The sequence below is a fragment of the Sorex fumeus genome, unplaced genomic scaffold (assembly GCF_029834395.1).
Source record: "Sorex fumeus unplaced genomic scaffold, SorFum_2.1 ptg000014l, whole genome shotgun sequence".
Classification (NCBI taxonomy): domain Eukaryota; kingdom Metazoa; phylum Chordata; class Mammalia; order Eulipotyphla; family Soricidae; genus Sorex; species Sorex fumeus.
The window spans coordinates 7527804-7549885 of record NW_026606071.1 but is presented as its reverse complement, the minus strand read 5'-3'; the positions used below and the strand labels follow the sequence as shown (position 1 = coordinate 7549885).

At 44.3% G+C, this 22082-nt stretch overlaps 1 protein-coding gene across 1 annotated transcript in view; it reads left to right on the top strand.

The window, feature by feature from the left end:
• Nucleotides 1–22082, top strand: part of NEMP2 (nuclear envelope integral membrane protein 2) — a 37601-nt gene that overhangs the window by 4618 nt on the left and 10901 nt on the right. Inside the window, exons 2-4 of the mRNA XM_056111761.1 lie at nt 14069–14199; nt 21383–21614; nt 21741–21813. Coding sequence (XP_055967736.1) covers nt 14069–14199; nt 21383–21614; nt 21741–21813 — 436 coding nt within the window. The remainder of the gene's footprint in view (nt 1–14068; nt 14200–21382; nt 21615–21740; nt 21814–22082) is intronic.

The following is a 22082-nucleotide window of genomic DNA, read 5'->3' as shown; positions in this document are numbered from 1 at the left end:
CCATATTTGGATGGGGTTGGATGTTTTCTTCTTGTGGAGTTTAACCAGTATTTTGTATATCCTGGATATCCACCCCTTTTCAGATGTGTATTCGGCGAATATCCTTTCCCATTCTGTAGACTGTCTTTGTATTTTGGTCACTGTTTCTTTGGAGGTGCAGAAGCTTCTTAGTTTAAGATAGTCCCATTTATCTATCTCTGTTTTCACTTGCTCGGCCAGTGGTGTGGCATCTTTGAAAATACCATTAGCTTCAATGTCATGGAGGGTTTTGCCAACTTTGTCTTCAATGTACCTTATGGTTTCTGGTCTGATGTTGAGGTCTTTAATCCATTTTGTTCTTACTTTTGTACATGGTGTTAGGCAGAGTCCTGAACCCATTTTTTTGCACGTAGCCGTCCAGTGATGCCAGCACAATTTGTTAAAGAGGCTTTTCTTACTCCACTTCACATTACTTGCACCTTTATCAAAGATTAGATGATCATATGATTGAGGGGAAATGTCAGTGTATTCAACCCTGTTCCATTGGTCTGCAGTTCTGCCTTTGTTCCAGTACCATGCTGTTTTAATTATTACTGCTTTGTAGTACAGTTTGAAGTTCGGGAGGTTGATTCCTCCCATTTTCTTTTTCCCAAGAATTGCTTTAGCTATTCGTGGGGGCTTATTGTTCCATATAAATTTCAGGAGTGTTTGCTCCATTTCTTTGAAGAATGTCATGGGTATCCTTATAGGGATTGCATTGAATTTATACAATGCTTTCGGTAGTATTGCCATTTTGACAATGTTAAGTCTCCCGAACCATGAGCAGGGGATATCTTTCCATTTCCTCATGTCCTCTTTTATTTCCTGAAGTAGCGTTTTGTAGTTTTCTTTGTACAGGTCCTTTACTTCCTTAGTTAAGCTGATTCCTAGGTACTTGATTTTCTGGGGCACAATTGTGAACGGGATTGTTTTTTTCATGTTGCTTTCTTCTCTCTCACTGTTTGCGTATAGGAAAGCCATGGACTTTTGGGTATTGATTTTATAGCCTGCAACTTTACTATACGAGTCTATTGTTTCTAGGAGTTTTTTTGGTGGAGGTTATTGGGTTCTCTAAGTATAGTAACATATCATCTGCGAATAGTGAGAGCTTGATTTCTTCCTTTCCTACCTGAATGCCCTTGATATATTTTTCTTGCCTAATCGCTATTGCAAGTACTTCCAGTACTATATTGAACAGCAGTGGAGAGAGTGGGCATCCTTGTCTCGTCCCTAATCTTAGAGGGAAGGCTCTCAGTTTTTCCCCATTGAGGATGATGCTTGCTGTAGGCTTGTGGTAGATGGCTTTAATTATGTTGAGAAAGGTCCCCTCTATACCCATTTTGGCTAGGGTTTTCATCATAAAGGGGTGCTGGATCTTGTCAAATGCTTTCTCTGCATCTATTGATATAATCATATGCTTTTTATCTTTTCTTTTGTTGATATGTTGATTGATTTCCGAATGTTAAACCATCCTTGCATCCCTGGGATGAATCCTACTTGGTCATGGTGTATGATCTTTTTGATGAGTAGTTGGATTCTATTTGCTAGTAGTTTGTTGAGGATCTTTGCATCTGTGTTCATCAGGGATATCGGTCTGTAATCCTCTTTCTTTGTGGTATCTCTGTCTGCTTTTGGTATCCGTGTGATATTTGCTTCGTAGAAACTGTTCGGAAGTGTTTTTGATATTTCAATTTCGTGGAAAAGCTTAAAGAGGATTGGGAGTAAGTCCTCTTTAAAGATTTGGAAGAATTCACTGGTGAATCCATCTGGGCCAGGGTTTTTGTGCTTGGGGAGACTTTTTATTACCATTTCAATTTCCTTGATGGTGATAGGTCTGTTCAGGTATTCCAGGTCTTCTTGGTTCAGCCTTGGGAGTCTGTAGGAGTCTAGGAATTTATCCATTTCCTCGAGGTTTTGATGTTCCGTGGCATAAAGCTTCTCAAAGTACTCCCTGAGGATCCTTTGAATTTCTGTAGTTTCTGTTGTAATTACCCCCTTTTCATTTCTGATTCGGTTTATTAGGGTTTTCTCTCTCCCTTTCTTTGTGAGTTTTGCTAGAGGCTTATCGATCTTGTTAATTTTCTCAAAGAACCAGCTCTTGGTTTCATTGATCTTTCGGCTTGTTTTTTGGATTTCCATCTTCTAATCTCTGCTCTGAGTTTTATTATTTTCTTTCTCCTGTTCGGGTTGTGCTCCTTTTTTTGGTCCTTCTCCAAGCGCTTAAGCTGTGAGGTTAGGTTACTTATGTGTGCTTGCTCCTCCTTCCTGAGGAATGCTTGTAGAGCTATAAACTTTCCTCTTAACATAACTTTTGCTGTGTCCCATAAGTTTTGGTAACTCGTGTTCTCATTTTCATTCGTTTCTAGGAATCTTTTGATTTCCTCTTTGATTTTCTGTCTAAGCCACTCGTTGTTCAATGGCGCACTGTTTAATTTCCAGGTGTTTGATTTAGTTTTCTGTTTTTGTGTGTGATTTACTTCTAGTTTCAGCGCATTATGGTCTGAGAAGATTGTTCATATAATCTCTATCTTCTTAATTTTATGGAGGCATGTTTTGTGGCTCAGCATGTGGTCTATCTTGCAGAATGTTCCATGTACGCTTGAGAAGAATGTGTATTCAGCTTTTTGTGGATGAAGTGTCCTGTATATATCTACTAAGTCCCTTTCTTCCATTGTTTCCCTCAGATGAAGTATGTCCTTGCTAAGCTTGAGTCTGGTTGATCTATCAAGAGGTGACAAAGCGGTGTTGAAGTCTCCCACTAGTATTGTGTTGCTATTGATGTCTTTTTCCAAATCTATGAGTAGTTGTTTTAAGTACTTTGCTGGTCTCTCATTAGGTGCATATACATTTATTATTGTAAGTTCTTCCTGTTGTACAGATCCTTTGATCAATAAGAAATGGCCTTCACTGTCTCTTATGACCTTCTTCACTCTGAAATCGATGTGGTCTGATATTAGGATGGCTACCCCAGCTTTTTTTATGGGAACTGTTGGGCTGTAGGATTGTTTTCCAGCCTTTGACTCTGAGTCTGTGTTTGCTTTGACTATTGAGATGTGTTTCTTGTAGGCAGCAGAATGTTGGGTTCAATTTTCTAATCCATCCTGCCACTCTATGTCTTTTAATTGGTGCGTTTAGCCCATTGACATTGAGAGAGATTATTGTTATGGGATTTTGTCCCATTGTTCTGTTGAAATTTGGTGTATTTGAGGGGCCTTTCTTGCCTTAAAGTAGCCCATTTAGTTGTTCTTGTAACCATGATTTTGAGTCTATGAAGTTCCTGAGCTGTTGTTTGTCTGTGAAACTGTGTGTTGTTCCTTCTATTATGAATGAGAGTCTCACTGGGTAAAGTATTTTGGGGGAGGCATTTATTTCATTGAGTTTTTTCACTATGTCCCACCACTGTTTTCGGGCCATGAGGGTTTCATCAGAAAAATCAGCTGTGAATTTTAAGGATGCTCCTTTGTAAGAGATTTCTTTCTTTGATCTTGCTGCTTTCAGAATTTTGTCTCTGTCTAAGGTTTTGGTTATTTTGATCAGAATGTGTCTTGGGGTATTTTTATTCGGATTTCTTCTAGCTGGTACCCTTCAGGCCTCCTGAATGTGGTCAGAAGTTTTCTTCAGCTCTGGAAACGTTGTAGCAATGATGTCTTTGACAGTTTCTTCTTCATCAAGGTTTTCTTCCTGTCCCTCTGGGACTCCAATAATTCTTATGTTACCCCTCTTGGCTTCATCACGATATTCTCTTGCCCTCTGTTCCCGAATTGTGAGTCTCTTTTCCATTTTCTGCTCTTTCCTGTAGAGTCTCTGAACTTCATCTTCGAGCTCACTGATTCTGTTCTCTGCAGCTCTTACTCTGCTGCTGAGGCCTTCCACTGAGTTTTTCAATTGGCCTACGAGATTTTTCAGGTCTGACATTTCTGATTGCATTTTCCTCATTTCTGCCTTCAAATCCTCTTGTCTTCTATTGGCGTTGCTTTCCATTGTTTCTTTTAGTTCCCTAAGCATTCTAAGTAGCTCCCTTCTGAATTCCTTGTCAGAGGGGTTGTCTAACACTACAGTACAGTTGGTGTCATCTGGGCTAGACTCTTCAATAAGAAAGTTTGGTGGGCTTTTGCGTTGCTTTACCATTGTGACAAGTGTGTTTTAGTCCTTCACGTTCACTGTTACTATTCTGCTTGATATGCAGTGTGAGTTAAGATAGGCTTATGAGTTATTGGCTACTGTGTTTCTAGTGGCTGAGCTAAACTAGAGAAGTTTTCATCTAACAAGGTAGCTTATGGTTCCTATGGCATATGTAGTGGGAAAATATTTCACGGCCGTGTTAGCATCCACAGCTCCGGAAAGAGTCCCTGGCACTGGGTGAGGAGTTGGGAACGTCTGCTGGTTGGAATGAGTAGCCGTTCAGCTTTGTTGCCCAGAGCTGGGCCTCCGTGCCCGTCCCGCGCAGATCAGGGGAGAAAACCAGCTTTCTAGGAGATGGAGCTAGCTGCGCATGCCCATAGAGGGTCCCAGGCCCTTGGGGGCAGGCTGTACCTGGTTGGAATGGGAGCCGTTCAGCTTTGTTGCCCAGAGCTGGGCCTCTGTGCCCGTCCCGTGCAGATCAGGGGAGAAAACCAATTTTTGCTTTTTTTAGAAAAACTGTTCTCCTTGTTTCTTGTCCCAGTAGAAGAGCAGCTATAGGCCAGGTGGGGAAATGGAAATGTAATTTAATAAGTGCTTTTATTATTCTGTTAGTTTCATTTGAATCTTTTCTTCTATGAGAGTCATGTAAGGTTAAACTTTGGGTAGGAACATTATTGAAACATTTTTATGTTGGAGATTGTCTAAGATCTTCGAAGATTTGAGGAATGTTGGTGCTTTTTATTTTTAGCGTACTCTATAAGTAGACTTAACTACTACCTGCCTTCTCTGAAGTTTTGACTGAACATTTTTATCTGGCATGTGACTAAACTCTAAATATATCCATATACATTTAGGGAAACTAATAAATGCCAAAAGTACTACAAGGAAATAATTTAACTTATTAAAGCAGATATTATGCAGCTTTTAACATTTATTGTGTGTGTGTGTGTGTGTGTGTGTGTGTGTGTGTGTGTGTGTGGTCACACCTGGTGATGCTCACGTTCCTCCTAGCTCTGCACTCAGGGATTACTCCTGGCATTGTTTGGGGGGAACATATGGGATGCCAGGAATCAAATGAACCCAAGTCGGCCACATGCAAGGCCCTACCTCTTGTACTGTCACTCTGGCGCCATCAGCTATCTTTTTTATAGAAGATAGGTGGTCTAAAAATTTTATTGAGTAACATAAGTAGGATTTAAATGAAGGGACCACTGTCCTTCACGCCCTACATAGGCCACCAGTTGCCCCCCACGAGCGGCTCTCCAGCACGGTCACAGCCCCAGAAGCACAAGGACTTAATGCAGAAACCAGCAGCTTGGAGCAGAAAAGTGAACGGACTATGCGTTAATCCAGGCCATCAAGTCTGCCGGAGGGGAGAGGGTGTTGCCCCATTCGCCCTCTCTTCTCTGGAAAGAAGGATGGCGGCCGCATGGGAGCCTTGTGGACAGCAGGTATGAGCCGGGGGTGTGGGGGCGACTAAAACCTCATGGGAAGGGGGGCATTCCGGTCCGTCCTTCACGCCCTACCGAGGTCACCAGTTGCCCCCCACGAGCGGCTCTCCAGCACAGCCACAGCCCCAGAAGCACAAGGACTTAATGCAGAACCCAGCAGCTTGGAGCAGAAAAGTGAAAGGACTATGCGTTAATCCAGGCCATCATGTCTGCCCGGAGGGGAAAGGGTGTTGCTCCCTTCTGCCCTCCTCCCTCTGGAAAGAAAGATGGCGGCCACATGGGAGCCTTGTGGACAGCAGGTATGAGCCAGGGGTGTGGGGGCGACTAAAACCGCATGGGTTGGGGGCGTTCCGGCCCGTCCTTCACGCCCTACCGAGGTCACCAGTTGCCCCCCGCAAGCGTCTCTCCAGCACAGCCACAACTCCAGAACACAGAAACCAATTTCTTAACTATCTGACTTTCAGTAGAAATACTTCCAGGGTCAATAAGTAAAATAGCAGAAATCCAAAACCAACATTTAATTCTTGAACCCAGCTGTAGAAAGCAAATCACTTCACAATGCTTTTTCAGCATGTCTGATTTGGAGGGGGGGGTAAACGCTAAATAAATAATAGTGGTGAATCTTCTATTGAAACAATAAATCCAATCAAAGCAGATAGAGTGTTAACTAGAATTCATCTGCCTCACAGGGACTGGGAGGGGTGGGGGGGGTTATTGGGGTTTTTCATGGTAAAAAATAAGTATTGGTAAAGGGAAATGTGTTTGATATTTGCATGACTGAGACCTAAACCTGAAAGCTTTGTAACCTTTCCCACAGTGATTCAATAAATAAAAAAAATTAAAAAAAAATGAAGGGACCAGTCTCATTGGCTGTAACCTTTCAGTAGTGCTGACTGAAAACCTTTGATGATGGGAACACTGTACTTTGTCCTGGTGCTTTGGACAACTGTCTAGAGACAATACTTGATTTTCTAAAAGTCAGATTTATCAGGAGGATTAAAACCCTGTCAAGGATTGCGGGAAGTTTACAGGAAGCTAAGTACCACAATGCTCATTCCTGGGAACACAGACTACCTTGCTGAAAAGGCAGCTGTGTGCTGACACACTGAGGGTTTTATGTGCTGATCCAAATCAGGGAAGAGGGCAGGAGTGCCCTCGGGGTGGACACCTATGTTAGCCTCTGCTAGCATAAAGGAGATGCTTTGCACACACGGGTTTCCCTCTCAATCTGGCCAGTGGGAGGCTGCTGATTACATTCTTAAGAATTCTTAGAAATTCCTTTTGTCTTCAGGGTTGTGTTGCAAAGGATTGATTATGCTGTGGAAGTGGTGGTGGTTGTGATGTGCTGGGGTTTGCCTGTCTCTCCCAGGGGTTGGATTTGTTCTAACAGAATGAGTGGGCACAGGCTGGACTCAGTACCAAATGCACCACAGTGGCACTGGTGGTGACATGGCCTTCAAGGCCAGGCTTGCTGTGGTGATGGAGTCAGTCAGATATGCAGTCAGCTGGCTGCCTTTTCCGCTTCTCAGCCTTGTGGACATGTGGAAACTGAACAGTGATATGTGTCTAGAGGGTGCTGAGGGAAGGAGAGCCTGAGGGAAGACATAGCTTTTAGCTAAACTGTCTGAGAGGAAACAGTCTGGTTCTGGAGGAAGGCGGTAGGCCGAGCCTCAGAGTCATCTTGATTGTCACATGCCAGTGTTGTAGGCTTGTGCATCTCAACAATGGCTTAGGACTCACACGTACCACCTGGGATCAGGCTGGTGCCTTCTCTTGCCTCAATTTCTTTCTGGGGCCTTGGCTGCTTAAGAGTTCTTGTGTGGACTGATTGCAACGTGTTCATCTCAAGAGAGGTGATAACAGTGAGAGCGGCTAGAGGGTCCTGGAGGTAAATGCTGACTCCCTGTCTTTAATGTGTTGTGTACTGTGCAAATTCAGGGGCAACTTCACCTCAAAAGCCAGGACCTATCCTAGAAGAGCCTCAGGGAGACCCTGCCATGCCTTCAGTAGGGTTCCTGTAGGTACCAGTAGTGAGCTCACTGCAATTTGTTTTAATTTAAACCCAGTCAAGTGTGAGCACTGGTGGTACTCACTGATGTCAACAAGTGTGAGCCACTGGTGGTCCACGCTATATCCACGTGGTCGTCTAATGGAAGAGCAGGGTGAGGTTCAGAGTGAACTCTCACAGGTAGCTCTCTTACTCAGAACACACCGTGTTTGACGTGCTAGTCAAACCCCAGACAAGCTTCCTGTCACCTCTTTTTATTTGCTTCCTCTTTTCTCTGATGAGGCGGAAAAGAGGGTTCTTAGCTGAGGGCCGTTCAGGGTCACAGCTCTCAACTCTCATGATGATGAAGTAGGCCAGGCAGAAACGTGCTGTGGGTTCTGCAGATGGCATGGCTCTGGCACAGGCTGGAGAGAGACCCCCCTGTATCTCAGGGGCCGCCTCAGTGCTCATTGGCACTGATCAGAGGCTCTTAAAAAAGAGACTGGCCGGCTTTTACCGACTCCACTGCCTCTATGAATCATCCACCAATCCTTTGGAATTATAACACATACCAAAAAAGACTAAAAATATATATACTTAAATGTTGGGGATATAGTAATGAAGATGTGAGATCCTAACCTGAAGGGGAGTCAGGATAAACTAATCAGTAATATGTAATCTGAAGACAAAAACAGCAGTGCGAGAAGAAAGCAGGTGATTGTGTGGTGATTGCTTTTTAGAGCATGGCAGCAAAAAAAAAGACTTTATTGGAAGCACCCAGCTCTCCCAGGATGTGGTGAGGCTGCAAGCCAGGGAATCTGCAAATAGGTAAACCCCAGATGGGCTGACTTGGTCTCTTAAGGACCGGAGGGTTGATGGGTTGGGATAGCCGAAGATGGGCAGGCAAAGTTGGAGGCCAGTGGGTCTCTGGAAAGTCTGGGGGCGGGGAGGACGTTGTATCATGCATATGATGGGGAGTCCCAGGAGGGGCTGTTTTGAGCCAGTAAATGATGCGCTGTGATTGAAAAGGGTCTCAGTGCTCACTGGATGTTACTTAGCTGAGAGTTGTAGCGGTGATCATGGGAGCTGGGCGCCAGTAGAAGGTTATTAGAGAATCTGAGTGCAGTCTGTGTCTTGAGCAACAAAGGAGCTTTACTCTGAATTTAAATGATTGCGATGTACTTCAATGCATCTTCTTCCTCTTAAGAGCTATAGATATCAGATGATGGTCTAAGACAATCTTGAGACTAAATTGAGGGGGTGAGGGGAAACACCTTCCTTTGATGGCAGCATTTGTTTGTAGAACACATGCCCCACAAAGGGAATATTTCCTTAGACCACTAATAGGAACACAGTCTTTTTTTTTTTTTCAATTTTTTGTTAGTGAATCACAGTGAGGTACAGTTACAGACTTAAAAACTTTCGTGCTTAGGTTTCAGTCATACAATGATCGAGTATCCATCCCTCCACCAGTGCCCATTCTCCACCACCAATGATCCCAGTACCCCCCCCCCCCCGCAGGGCATTCCCTTTTTATTTTATTTATTTATTTATTTATTTTTAAATTTTTATTAGTGAATCACCATGAGGTACAGTTGTAGACTTTCAAAGTTTTGTGCTTGGGTTTCAATTATACAATGATCAAATACCCATCCCTCCACCAGTGCCCATTTTCCACCACCATGGATGCCAGTATCCCTCCCACCCCCATCCCCCCCATCCCACCCTGCCTCTGTGGCAGGGCATTCCCTTTTGTTCTCTCTCTCCTTTTGGGTGTTGTGGTCTGCAAAAGAGGCATTGAGTGGCAATCATGTTCGGTCCATAGTCTACTTTCAACATGTATCTCCCATCCTGGGAGAATCCCCCCAACACCCTTTATTTGGTGCTCCCTTCTCTATCTGAGCTGTCCTTTCCTCTAGAATGCCCAGCTGGCCTCTAAGCCATGGAGTAATCCTCCTGGTACTGATCTCGGCTATTCTTGGGTATTAATCTCCTATTTTATTACTTTATGTTCCCCAGATGAATGCAGTCTTTTTATGTCTATCCCTCTATTTCTGACTCATTTCGCTTAGCATGATACTTTCCATGTGGTACCACTTGTATGTAAAATTCATGACTTCATCTTTTCTAATAGCTACATAGTACTCCATTGTGTACATGTACCAAAGTTTCTTTAACCAGTCATCTGTTCTTGGGCACTCAGGTTTTTTCCAGATTCTGGCTATTGTAAAGAGTGCTGCAAGGGCATTCCCTTTTTTCTTCTTCTTCTTCTTCTTCTTCTTCTTCTTCTTCTTCTTCTTCTTCTTCTCTCTCTCTCTCTCTCTCTCTCTCTCTCTCTCTCTCTCTCTGTCTCCTTTTGGGTGTTGTGGTTTACAATAGAGGTAGGTATTGAGTGTCCATCATGTTCGGTCTTTTTTTTTTTCTTTTTGGGTTACTCCTGGTTCTGTACTCAGGAATTACTCCTGGCAGTGCTCAGGGGACTATATGGGATGCTGGGAATTGAACCCAGGTCATCTGCGTGCAAGGCAAATGCCCTACCCGCTGTGCTACTGCTCCAGCCCCAAGTGCAGTCTTTTTTTAAGGGAAGTGATTTAGCCCTTAAAGGCGTGGAGCCCTCTAGGAGTGGGGAGGGGCAGTACCTGTGAGGGCCAGAAGGGAAAAATGGCCCATTCAGTGATGATTAGGGAACCCTACCTTTATTCCAGGTCAGGCTGTGCAAACAGCTCTAGAAAGAGAGGTCTAGAAAATTTCCTTTAGGTCACAAATAAGCTCTTCTCTCATTTTCAGGGCATGTTTTCAGCGTTCATGAACACTACTTTTGATTAGGATTTCTCCTACCAGCATAGATTGCTAGAGTCACATGATTGCTATCAGAGAATAGTCTCTTAGAACACATGCTAACCCAGAGACTTAAGGGAATCCACCCTTGTGGTCATAAATATTAATGTTTTAAAATGAGTAATCAGCTTTGAATTTTCTCTCATTTCTGTGTTGTGATTTTATGCCTAGGAGATGATACATTACATAATTATAGCTCACACCACCATCTTAACAAACCACCAGGTTCATCCTTGAGTTTTTTGTGCTTTTTCATTGTTCTTTCTAGATTCCAGTTAATGTGATTTGTTAAAAATCTCATGCTAAAATGCCTCAGACAGATAGAAACCCCCTTGACTGTGGATGTGTGTGGGATTAGATATAGCCCTAAGACCTCATGCTCCTCACTCTAGCACCCCTCACTACTGGAATCTACCTCTTTTTCGATCCGATCCGTAGGAATTCCTCCCTGTTTTGCTGAGGGGCTCCCTGCTTAGAATTCTTTTTTTTATTATTTTTAAATGAGTCACCATGAAGTACAGACTTACAAACTGTCCCGCATAGGTTTCAGTCATACAATGATTGAGTACCCATCCCTCCACCAGTGCCCATTCTCCACCACCTGTGATCCCAGTATCCTTCCCACCACCCCCAACGCACCCCACCTCTGTGGCAGGGCATTCCCTTTTGCTCTCTTTCTCCTTTTGGGTGTTGTGGTTTGCAATTGAGGTATTGATGTTCGGTCTATAGTCTACTTTCAGCTCACATCTCCCATCCCGACCGGGCCCTCCAAACACACTACTTGGTGTTCCCTTTTCTGTCTGAGCTGCCTTTCCCCCCAGCATGTGAGGTCGGCTTCCAAGCCAGGTTCCCTGCTTAGAATCGTGTCTGATTTTGCCTGGTGCTTGCTTGCTCAGAGACCTTAGCAGGAGATTGCGTGGAGGCAGAAAATGGGGTACTGGGAAAGGCAAAGGTGAGCCAGAGCTCCTTTTTCACGGTTGCTGTCTCTAGCTATGCCTCGTATTGTATCCGTACGTCCTCCCAACCCCATTGTTCAGACTCCTGGCTCTCCTCTGGCTCCCTGGGCATTATTATCTCTCTGGCAGCAGTGTTCCCTCCCTGTGCATCAGAGCTAGGCCTCATTTGCATTTCAGCTCTACCCTAGATCCTGTCTCAGCATTGGCTGCTTTGTGTATTGATAGAAGTGGATCTGCATTTCCCTTGTCTGTAACTGGCTCCTGTTTATAATAAGCCCTGCCAAATAAAATACCCTTCGAATTTTAAGTGTCCCTTGTTTAATAGTTCTTGTGTCTTCTAAAAACCTGCCTCTTAACCTGGATTCTTAGGATTTCTTCCCACCCTCTGCTGAGATTGTGATGGCCTGGGGTGACATCCATGCCTGTTTGGCACTTTGCTGTGGAACTTGTTCCTGGGCTCACTGAGGGCCACACATTAGTCAGAGAGGTCACATACACATGGTTTCAGTGCTGCCTGCTGGAAATCACTTGAGCTACCTGGATTGTATTCATTGTATTCAGTGGTGTGTGGGTGGCTCTGGGGTTTGCAACTCCCAGCCTTACACTTGGAACACAGGAGCATTGCGCATTTGCCACTGAGTCTTCTCTGACCCCCTTAGCCTGGATTCCTGTATCTGTATCTCAGACTCTCATTCAAAGCATGTGCATTTTCCTCCAGTGTCAAGAGTACTTGATTTGTCGTGTCACCTTGGAAGAAACCAGACCCATGAGCAACTTTCCTACCTTGTGTAGCCCATGAGAAATCTGCTGCGTTTTTTGTTTTGTTTTGTTTTTATTTTTCGGCTTCATCCAGTAGCTCTCAGGGGCTACTCCTGCCTCTGTGCTTAAGGTCATATGCTCTGGGGACCTTATGAGGTGCTGGGTATAGAACTCAGGCCTCTGACATGGGTCCTATCCCCAACTTTCCCTCCAGTCATAGAAACCTGCTTTTATGCACTTGTGTTTCAAGGGCTCTGACTTTTCACAGCATCTCTGTACCATCACGTCTGGTCTGTATACTTTTCACTTAACACTTAAGGGCCTATCTGGGCTTATTTAATATTATTTCCTAAATGGATGTAATTGTTGACTAGCTATTACTGATTACCCAGTTCTCCCTAATTTTGTGGTAGCAGGTTGTTCCAGCTTCATTTCAGGTTTTTCTGGAGAAGCAGCTGACCACACTTTTCTTAGAGGTGTTAGAGGCCCCAAACCCATTTCTCATAAAGGTCCCCTGTTCCTCTCTCCTGGGAGAAGACGTAGTGGTAACACCTGTTTCATATCCGGAAAGCTTTTCCCTCACTTTATTTCCAATTCAAATACAGCAGTAGCTGCATAAAAAAATGAACCCTGCTCATTTATGATATTCTCATGGCATTTACCAGATGTACCCTCTGCAATGCAGCACCTGTCTCTCTGTCCCTGTGTATGATTCTGTGTTGTATTTCATGATAGTTATATATAGCATATAACAACTATATATTGCATCCATCACATCTATTTATGCACACAGACCCATGTCGTCTGTCTTCAGCCAGATTTCTCCTGTGCTGCAGACCTACCTGTTTTTCACTTGGTCTCACTGACCAAAACTCAATATGTCTGCGGTAAATGTATCCCCTCCCCACACAAACTTGCCTCTTCATCATTCCTCCTCTGAGCCAGCAACCTCTCACTGTCTCTCACCAGAACCTTCATTTCATCTACTTGCTCTCCCTCAGCTAATGACTCACCAAAGTCTGTGGATTCTACCTCTTAAGTCCCCTTTCATCAGTTCTCTACCTCCTGTGTGGTCTTACTTAGATTGCTGCCCCGGCCTCCCTAAGGGTCCTTCTGCTTTCATTCTTCACCGCCGGTATTTCACGTGGCTTGTAACATGCTCCTTCTAAAAACTCAGCTGTGGTTTCCTTACTGAAGCGGTTGCTCTCTGCTCTCCACAGCCCTGCTTGACTCTGTTTGTCTATGCTCGGTTTGTCTGTGCTCAGTGCCTGGAAGCTGTGCACTGCCCACCCTGGACCACTTTGCCCATTGGCTTCCCTGGGGTGCACTTAGCCGATGAGAGGCCATGAGGGAGGGCCAAGCACAGCCACCAAGTTCTGAGCCATTGTCTTCCCACCTCTGTGAGCTCCACTGACACCAGGCTCTGGTCTTGCTGCTTCCTGCCTAGGGCAATTCCTGCTGTGGGCCAGGCCTGGGAACTTCCTGGTAACTTATTAGAACTAATAGCCGAATTAATCAGCCAGTATCTTCACAACATCCTTTTCAGTTAAACCCTTTTTCCTGCTGAGACATTGATACTGAAGTTAAAATTCCTCAGTGCTCTGCTCTGAGCAGGAAGTCCCCATTCCTGAAGAGTCACAGGGCTTATCTTGCTAGCTGCATTTCTTGCTATCATGAATTTCCTTTGAATGGCTGAACCACTTCATGATTCCCCTTTGCTCTGTGGATTTCACACACTGGTCCCCGGGATTCCCTGACTTTTGTCTTACTGCTCTGACTTTTCCCTCCACACTTCCCTCACATTTCTTCTTTTCCAGGAAGCTGCCTTCAGTTCCTGCCCTCTAGTACAGAAGAGTCTGTCCACTTACAGTGCCCTCTGTATGTTGCAAGAGTATTGACATGGAACCCTAATTTTTTGTCTGTCTCTTTTTGGACAGAGGAAGGAGTGTCACTTCCAAGGTGTAAAACTTTGAAGGAAATGGATGTAATTAAAACTTCTGAGGTAAAATGCTTCTGCCACCATCAAAATTTACAACTGGAATGGAAGTACGTTTGGTCAACTCTGCAGGTAAGAGTCTAATTTCAAACATGTCCTGGGAACAAGGAAATACACTGTACTATTTTGAGAATGAAAGTAACTTTGTATGACAGAGAACTGTGTCTCAGGAGAACTGACTCTGGGATCCCACATACTTAAGAGGGGTTGGGGCCCGTGTAGGAAAGAACATTAATTTTCCATCTCTTCATTAACCCTTCTCCAAACCACTCCAAGTAAGTAGCCATGTAAGCAAGTGTACAATGCCTGCTGTTCAGACACAAGACAACAGCCCTCCCACTCATCAAAATAATTGCTGTTCCAAGCCCCTCTAAGTAGAAATTTGGAGTTAACCTCCAGTCTCAGGTATGACCAAGTTAGTTCTTCAGTATTTAACAAATATTAATTTGGTACTTAAGTGTCAAGAACTAAGCTCTGTGATACATCAGTAAACAAGTCAGTTGATCACCATTTTCCCCAAGCAATACCTGTGACTAGTAAAGTCAAATTCCTCAGAAATCTCTGATTTTGTAAATACTGCTTTTCTCTTCTTCTTTATGTCCTTTGCGTAGTTAATTCAGAGCAATGTCCTTTTTGTATAGACACAGGAAGACAGTTAATGCTATGCTTTTGTAACTTGGGGGTTACTTAACTCCTAATAATATTCACTCCTGAGCATCTGTTTTCTCGACTTAAACCTCAGTTGCTCTTAGTTCCTCGAACCCCAAAAGCAAGGTCCTGACAAGGGACTGGATGGACCCAGGGCAAGCTGTGAACTACCCTGGCATTGAAATGGGCCAGGCCCAAATGCCATAATATTTAAGTATAAGTTAAGAGCGTGATCGTGGACAAATTCTGTCATGATCCAAAAAGTAACAACTAGATTAGGACCCTGCTAGGGTTAGGAAAGACTAATCTGGCCTGAGCACTGTAGTCTGAGATCTATAGCAAGATGGTTCCAGGAGAGCAATCCTGTAAGCTTAATGTATCTCTTACTGTGTCCATACAAAATAACTAATATTAAGAAGTAGAATTAAGATGAATGTTTATATGGTTATTGAACTACGGAAAGGAGAAACGTACCCATAGATGATATTTCACCCTTACGCAGGTTGTCTTGCTGATTGAGAATCTATCCTAGAAGAAGCTTCCCCTGAGGGAAAGACTTTACTTCTCTTCGTTGTATGACCACACCTGTGTGCAATTGTAACCCCAACCCCTCATGATTTGGGATATAACTAAGAGTGGGCAAGGAGAGAAAAGAGAAGAATGAGGGAGCAGGCTCTGGAGAGGAGGAAAAGGAGAATCGGGGTAAGGAGAATCAAGAGAGAATGGAGATGAGATTGGAGTAAATTGCAGTTGATACCAACCAGTCTGGCCCTTGTTTCCTCCTTTGTCTGCCCATTGCCATCAGCTGTCCCGGGTAGGGAAGCGGCCCGGGACCACCAAACACAGGTGGTGAGAGAGAGCGTGACTTTTGTATTTATTTTTTGAATACAGACTATGAGACAAAACAGTAAGGTAATTGATGGAGCTAAAAAAGAGTATTAGAATGAGTCAGAAAAGGTGGCATTTGAGGAAGTTTCACTAAGTCAGTGAGTTACAAATGATTGGGGAAGGAGTGGTCCAGGTTGAGGAAACATCTTGAACTTTTCATGAGGCACAGGATGTGGGTTCATTCCATTACTGATAACATACACCATTTTGATCAGTTGGTTAAGTAGGGATCTGTTGATTTATAGTTTACCTCAGTAAAATGACTCTGTCCTCTCAAATGAGGAGATAATTTAAAACTTGATAATTCAGTCTTTTCCATTTCAGTTTTATTGCCCATCAATGAGACTTGCCTGAATTAGATAATGTCTGTCACCTGTTGATTTTTTTTCATTGTCATCCTTTTACATGGAGTGATTCATTGTCATACTTCTATAGGGAAGAGGTGTTTTTTTTTAATTAATTTTTTTTTTTTAATTTGGGCACCATTCCTAGCAGTACTCAGGACTTAGTTCTGGCTCTACTCTCAGGAATCACTCCTGGTGTGCTCAGGGGACCATACAGGGTACTGGGAATTGAACTTATGCTTGCTGTGTACAAGGCAAGTATCGTAAGCCCTCTCAGGCCCAAGGGAAGAGTTTTTGTACAAAATAGATGTATATAAATTCTTCCCACATGAGACCACATCTATGTAAAGTCATGGATTGCCAATTCTTCAACCGCCCGTGACTCTGGTTATTTATTTTTATACTCATCCTGCCATGGAGTTGTTCAGTAAGCACCCTTCAGTCTAGCTCCTGTGCCTTTCTTAGTTTGAGCATTTCTTTACCTGATGGCAACAAGCATTTTATTTTTTTTGAGTCATACCTGGCAATGCAGGGGTTACTCCTGGCTCTGCACTCAGGAATTACTCCTGGCGGTGCTCAGGGGACTATATGGGATGCTGGGAATCAGACCTGGGTTGGCCGCGTGCAAGGCAAATGTCCTACCCGCTGTGTTATCGCTCCAGCCCCATTTTTTTTTGTTTATTTGTTTTAAACAAGCATTGAATGTTAGGTGTGATTTTATGAGTGGGACATCATTGTCACCTAAGTGTATCCACTCATACACCTGCACATATGTCTGTTTCTTTCCATCTGTGAAAGTCGTGGGTTCTGACATCTGAAGTACCACTGGATTCATTCTTATCTCCCTTTTTTCCTTATTTACAATTTCCCTTTCTGATAATGAGAAACCTGGCTCCCCATTTTTTTTTTTTTACTATATTGAGTTATTTACCTTAACTTGGAATACACTGAAAGTAATTTCGGAAAATCTAAGCTGTGTCATTGTGAAAAACAAATGTCATAACAGGTGTTCAATATTCTACTGTGTTTACAATATTTTACCTTTATTTTGAGGGTATATGGCCTGAATACAGCACTCAGAGGATACTTAGGCTCATTCATTCCCACCCATGTACCCTACAAATACAGTTCTATTATTAAATTGAAATAAATTTATGTTTATATATTTTTATTTTACAGTTTTCCCCCATCCTAGTTGATTTTTATTATAACTTTTTAGTATTTATATTATTAATGTGACTCAAAAGTCTAATATCTACCAAAGTTCACTGTATCACTGTCAGCCTGTTGTTCATCAATTTCCTCGAGCAGGCACCAGTAACATCTCCTTCGTCCTAGCCCTGAGATTTTAGAAGTGCCACATTCGAGGCTTTTTCAGGGTTAGGAGAATGAGACCCATCATTGTTACTGGTGTTTGGCATACTGGATATGCCACGGGGAGTTTGCCAGACTCTGCCGTGTGGGCAGGTTACTTTTGGTGGCCTGCCAGAGTAAGAACTAGATAATAAGATGTCTTCTGGGAGCTGGGTTTTATAGTCCCTGGGTCTTGGCTATTGATGGCATTACACGACCCCGGAGGCAGTTGGTGGGTGTAATGCCTACCTGCTGGAGGATGGGGGATCTGGGTGGAGGAGGCCCAGTCCCAATCTGAGCAGGCTTGGAGATCTACGCCCCGGGTATTGCACACCTGGGTTCCTCTGCCAGTTTCTTCATGTGTGAGTCTCATCTGAATGTGTGGAGAGTGGTCTTAAGCATGGCTGTGGCTGGAACCGGAGGTCTTCAGCTACCAAAATTATTCTCAAAAAATCTTTCCTCCTGGACAGACATAGAAAGATTGCACTCATTTGTGGAGTATAGAGTAATAGAATGGGAGACTAACACCCAAGAATAGTAGAGATAAGTACCAGGAGGATTACTCCACAGCTTAGAAGTCAGCCTCACATACTGGGGGGAAAAGGCAGCTCAGATAGAGAAGAGACCACCAAGTAAAGGGTGCTAGGATGGCCCACTCGGGATGGGAGATGTGGGCTGAAATTAGACTATAAACCGAACATGATGGCCACTCAGTACCTCTATTGGAAACCACAACACCCAAAAGGAGAGAGAGAGAGAGCAAAAGGGAATGCCCTGCCACAGAGGCAGGGTGGGGTAGAGGGGACAGGGTAGGGGTGGTGGGAGGGATGCTGGAACCATTGGTTGTGGAAAATGGGCACTGGTGGTGGGATGGGTACTCAATCACTGTATGAAACTCAAGCATGAAAGTTTGTAAGTCTGTAACTGTACCTCACAGTGATTCACTAATTAAAAAAAAAATCCTTCTTCCTTTATTCTCTTCACTCCTTTCCAGTATTTGCAGATGATACTAGGAACTAAGTAGTTTACCAGGAACCTAGTATATCTTTTCCTGTGTTTCTTTACTGGAAAACTAAGCAGTGATATGTGTAGATGACATTTAAAACCTTGAAACTAAGAAATGAGTTTGAATGAAGAAAGGAGAACCCACAGTTGGACCTGGGCCAGTCTTGTATTAATAAGTCAGGCAGACACCAGTTGAGGAATGAGAGGAGGAGTAAATGGTGGAAAAGGAGATGTTCTGAAAGCCTTAGAAAGAGAGCATCACAAGGAGAAGGGAATGATCAACAGTACCAAATACTGTTAGGGGCTGGCGTGATAATATAGCCCATAGGGTACTTGCCTTGCACGTAGTCAAGATCGATCCCTGGCACCCCATAAACCCCACCAGGAGTGATCCCTGAGTGCAGAACTAGGAGTAATCCTGGAGCACTGCCAGGTGTGTCCCCCAATCAAACAAACAATAAATATTGTTCAGGTGGACTGGCTGCATATGATCTGCATATTCAGAGAATGGAAGAAGGCATTTGGAGACTGCAGCATGGTTGGCTTGAGAGAAGAATTTTATTGCCATGGGAAGTAAGGAAAAAGGGTGAAGGGGGTGATAATTGGAGGGGAAAGTGGATCCATGGGAGAAAGAGTAGGGAGGGTGATGGGGGGGGGGGAGAGAGGGAGAGAGAGAGAGCTTGCCTTTAGAACCAAGTATAAATCTCGGAGGCAGGCATTCCCTCCCTGCGACAGGAAGTAGAGCTTGTGCCTGCAGATGTTGCTAGCTGGGTGGGAGCCAGGAGTAGGTCAATGACCCCTCCATGCCCTGAATGTGGATAGGGACTGGCAGTGTGGTATTGCAGATGGAGGAGTTGGAAATCCTGGTCGTAGAGGGACAGTGTGGCCAGGCAGCCTCTATAGAGAGGCTGCCATGGGCTCTTAGATCTGTAGTCATGGTTTGAAGCTGTTTTCTTCTGGACACCAGTTTTCGTGGTCATAAAAGCGGAATAGGTGGAGAGTTTGACAAAGCACGAGGAATGTAAAGGAATTCAGTGGACATGCAGGGGAGTGGTTTATAACATACGGAATTTAGAACCAAAGGGGTCAGGGGCTGAGGAGATAGTAGAGTGCTGAGGGTGCATGCCTTATATGCATCCAATTCGGGTTTGATCCCTGGCACCACATGCTGTACCCTAAGCATTATGAAGATAGCCCTGGAGACCCCTGAGCATGACCAGGTGTCATGCTGGTGGTCTCCAGCAGCACAGGCCCCAAGCAGCACAACATTCTTGGGCCCTGTGGTCTGAGTATTGCTGGGAGTGGCTCTTGGACCCTTAGGGCAACCTTGAGAGGTTCGTCTCCCCTCTCTCCACCTCCAAAAGTGCTGAGAAAATCAAGAGGAGGGAGGAGAGCTGTTTGATTCACAGTGGGCTTGTTGGGATTGGACAAGAGTTAGTCGGTAATAACTCACAAGGCCACAGGAAATGCAGCCTGTTCGGGCACTGTAGCTTGCACTGATAAAAATGTATTGGTCATCTGAGTGGTTATCTGAGGTGGGGTGAGAGGCAGGAACAGAAGAGGGGAAGATATCAAAGAATCGGTAGGCCAGGGTATGGGAAGGAGTTTAGTGCGTGTGTTAATGTCCACACTGCTTGGACAAGCAGTGTGGAAAGAGGCGATGGAGAGAGAGGAGCAGTGATCAAGGAACTTCAGTGCAGGAGAAGCGAGGCCAGGTAAGCCTGATGATGGAGACTCATAGCTGCTGAACTCCTTCCCGGCCTGCCCTAGTCCTGGAGACAAAAGGGAAATACAGAAGGACAACCAAAGGCTGCAGCCGAGTTGTCATTTCATGATCACTGGGTTGTCACCATCCGCTCAGCATTGTAGCTCATTCTTGCTGGTGAGGCTTGACTAGAACCAAAGGTTGGTTATGGTCCTCCTTTAGGAGGTCTGGGGTGAGGAGCCTAAATTATCCCTGATCAGCTTCCAAAGGGAAGCGCCTTCTCCATCACAGTAGGCAAGTGCTAGTGATAACAATTCTGTTCTCATTGTGTTTAGAATCAAATAGTTTGCATCCTACTACTTTCTATCTCATCCTTTTTCATATGTCCCATGGCTGTAATAACCTCCAAAGAGAGTCAGATCAAACACAATTCAGGGGAGGGAATAACCACTTTCTTTTTTAAAAAAATGATTATTATTTTTAATCGAATCATCGTGAGATACAGTTGCAAGGCTTTTGTGATTGGGTTTCAGTCATACAATGTTCCGACACCCACCCTCCACCAGTGTACATTTCCCACCACCAATATTCCCCATATCCCTCCTGCCAATCCCTCTCCCCCTTCCCAGCCTACTTTGTGGCACCCAGTTTCTCTCTCTCTCTCTCTCTCTCTCTCTCTCTCTCTCTCTCTCTCTCTCTCTCTCTCTCTCTCTCTCTCTCTCTCTCTCTCTCTCTCTCTCTCTCTCCTCTTTTGGGAATCATGGTTTGCAATGCGGATACTGAGAGGCCATCATGTTTATTCCTTTACCCACTTTCAACACTCATCTCCCATCCAGAGCCATCCCTTCCAACCATCATGTCATAATGATCCCTTCTCTATCCCAACTGCAAAAGACACTTTTAAACACTTTTAAACTTTTTAAAGGTACTGTAGTGTGTGTTGGCACTAAACACACACCAGCTTGGGATTAGAACGCCAACATGTATTTTACCATGGCCTCACTCTGCGGCTCGCTTTACTCCTCTCTGCCCTTGACTTTGTGGAGCTTCTTCAGGGCTGGAGGGCTGGCTCAGTATGCTGAGCACACACTCTGCATGTGGGAAACCTTGTTTCTGTCCTGTTGCCACATGGACTCCCCAAGCACTGCTGGGAAGTGACCCATGAGTACAGAGCTGGAAGTAGCCTCCAAGCACTGCTGGGTATGTTCCCTCCTAAACTCAGCTCCCCCAACCCCCACCTCCCACCCAAGAAGAAGACCCTTGACAAAGTTGTAACTGCTGCACATATGGATTTGTTTTTCTTGCTTTCTAGGTGGACATTACCAGTTCGGGTCTGTTCAGTATTGTTTACATCACCGAAAACCATAATTGCCAGTATCCAGAGACCCTTCTATCTTTCATCAGATGTGTGATTCATAAATTTTGGATGCCAAAGGAATCTAATGAAATAACCATGATTATCAATCCATATGGGGAGACCGTGTGCTTCTCAGTGAAGCCTGTCTGGAAGGAACTGGTCTATAGAGTCAGTGTGACTCGAAACAGTAAGTCCCTTTCCTCTCTCCTAGACTTTCTCAGTTTGCTTTTTATGGACATTTCAGTAAATTCTCTTTTTTTTGACTAAACAACACACTGATGTGGTGTGTGTGTCTATGTGTTTTTTCTTCCAGTTGTGGATTTCAAACTCTTCCTTGTGTTTGTGGTGGGTGTTTTCATCTTCCTTTATGCAAGGACTTTGAGTCAGTAAGTACTTACTTTTAACTTCTGAACTCCATGAAGCAGAAAGACTGTAGGCCTTTTCTGTCTCCATGTTTGTAGTTTTTTAGGTTTTGCAAACAAGAGGTCTAAAATAGTGTTTGTGGGGCTGGAGCGATAGCACAACAGGTAGGGCGTTTGCCTTGCACGCGGCCGACCCGGGTTCGATTCCTGGCATCCCATATGGTCCCCTGAGCACCGCCAGGAGTAACTCCTGAGTGCAGAGCCAGGAGTAACCCCTGTGCATCCCCAGGTAT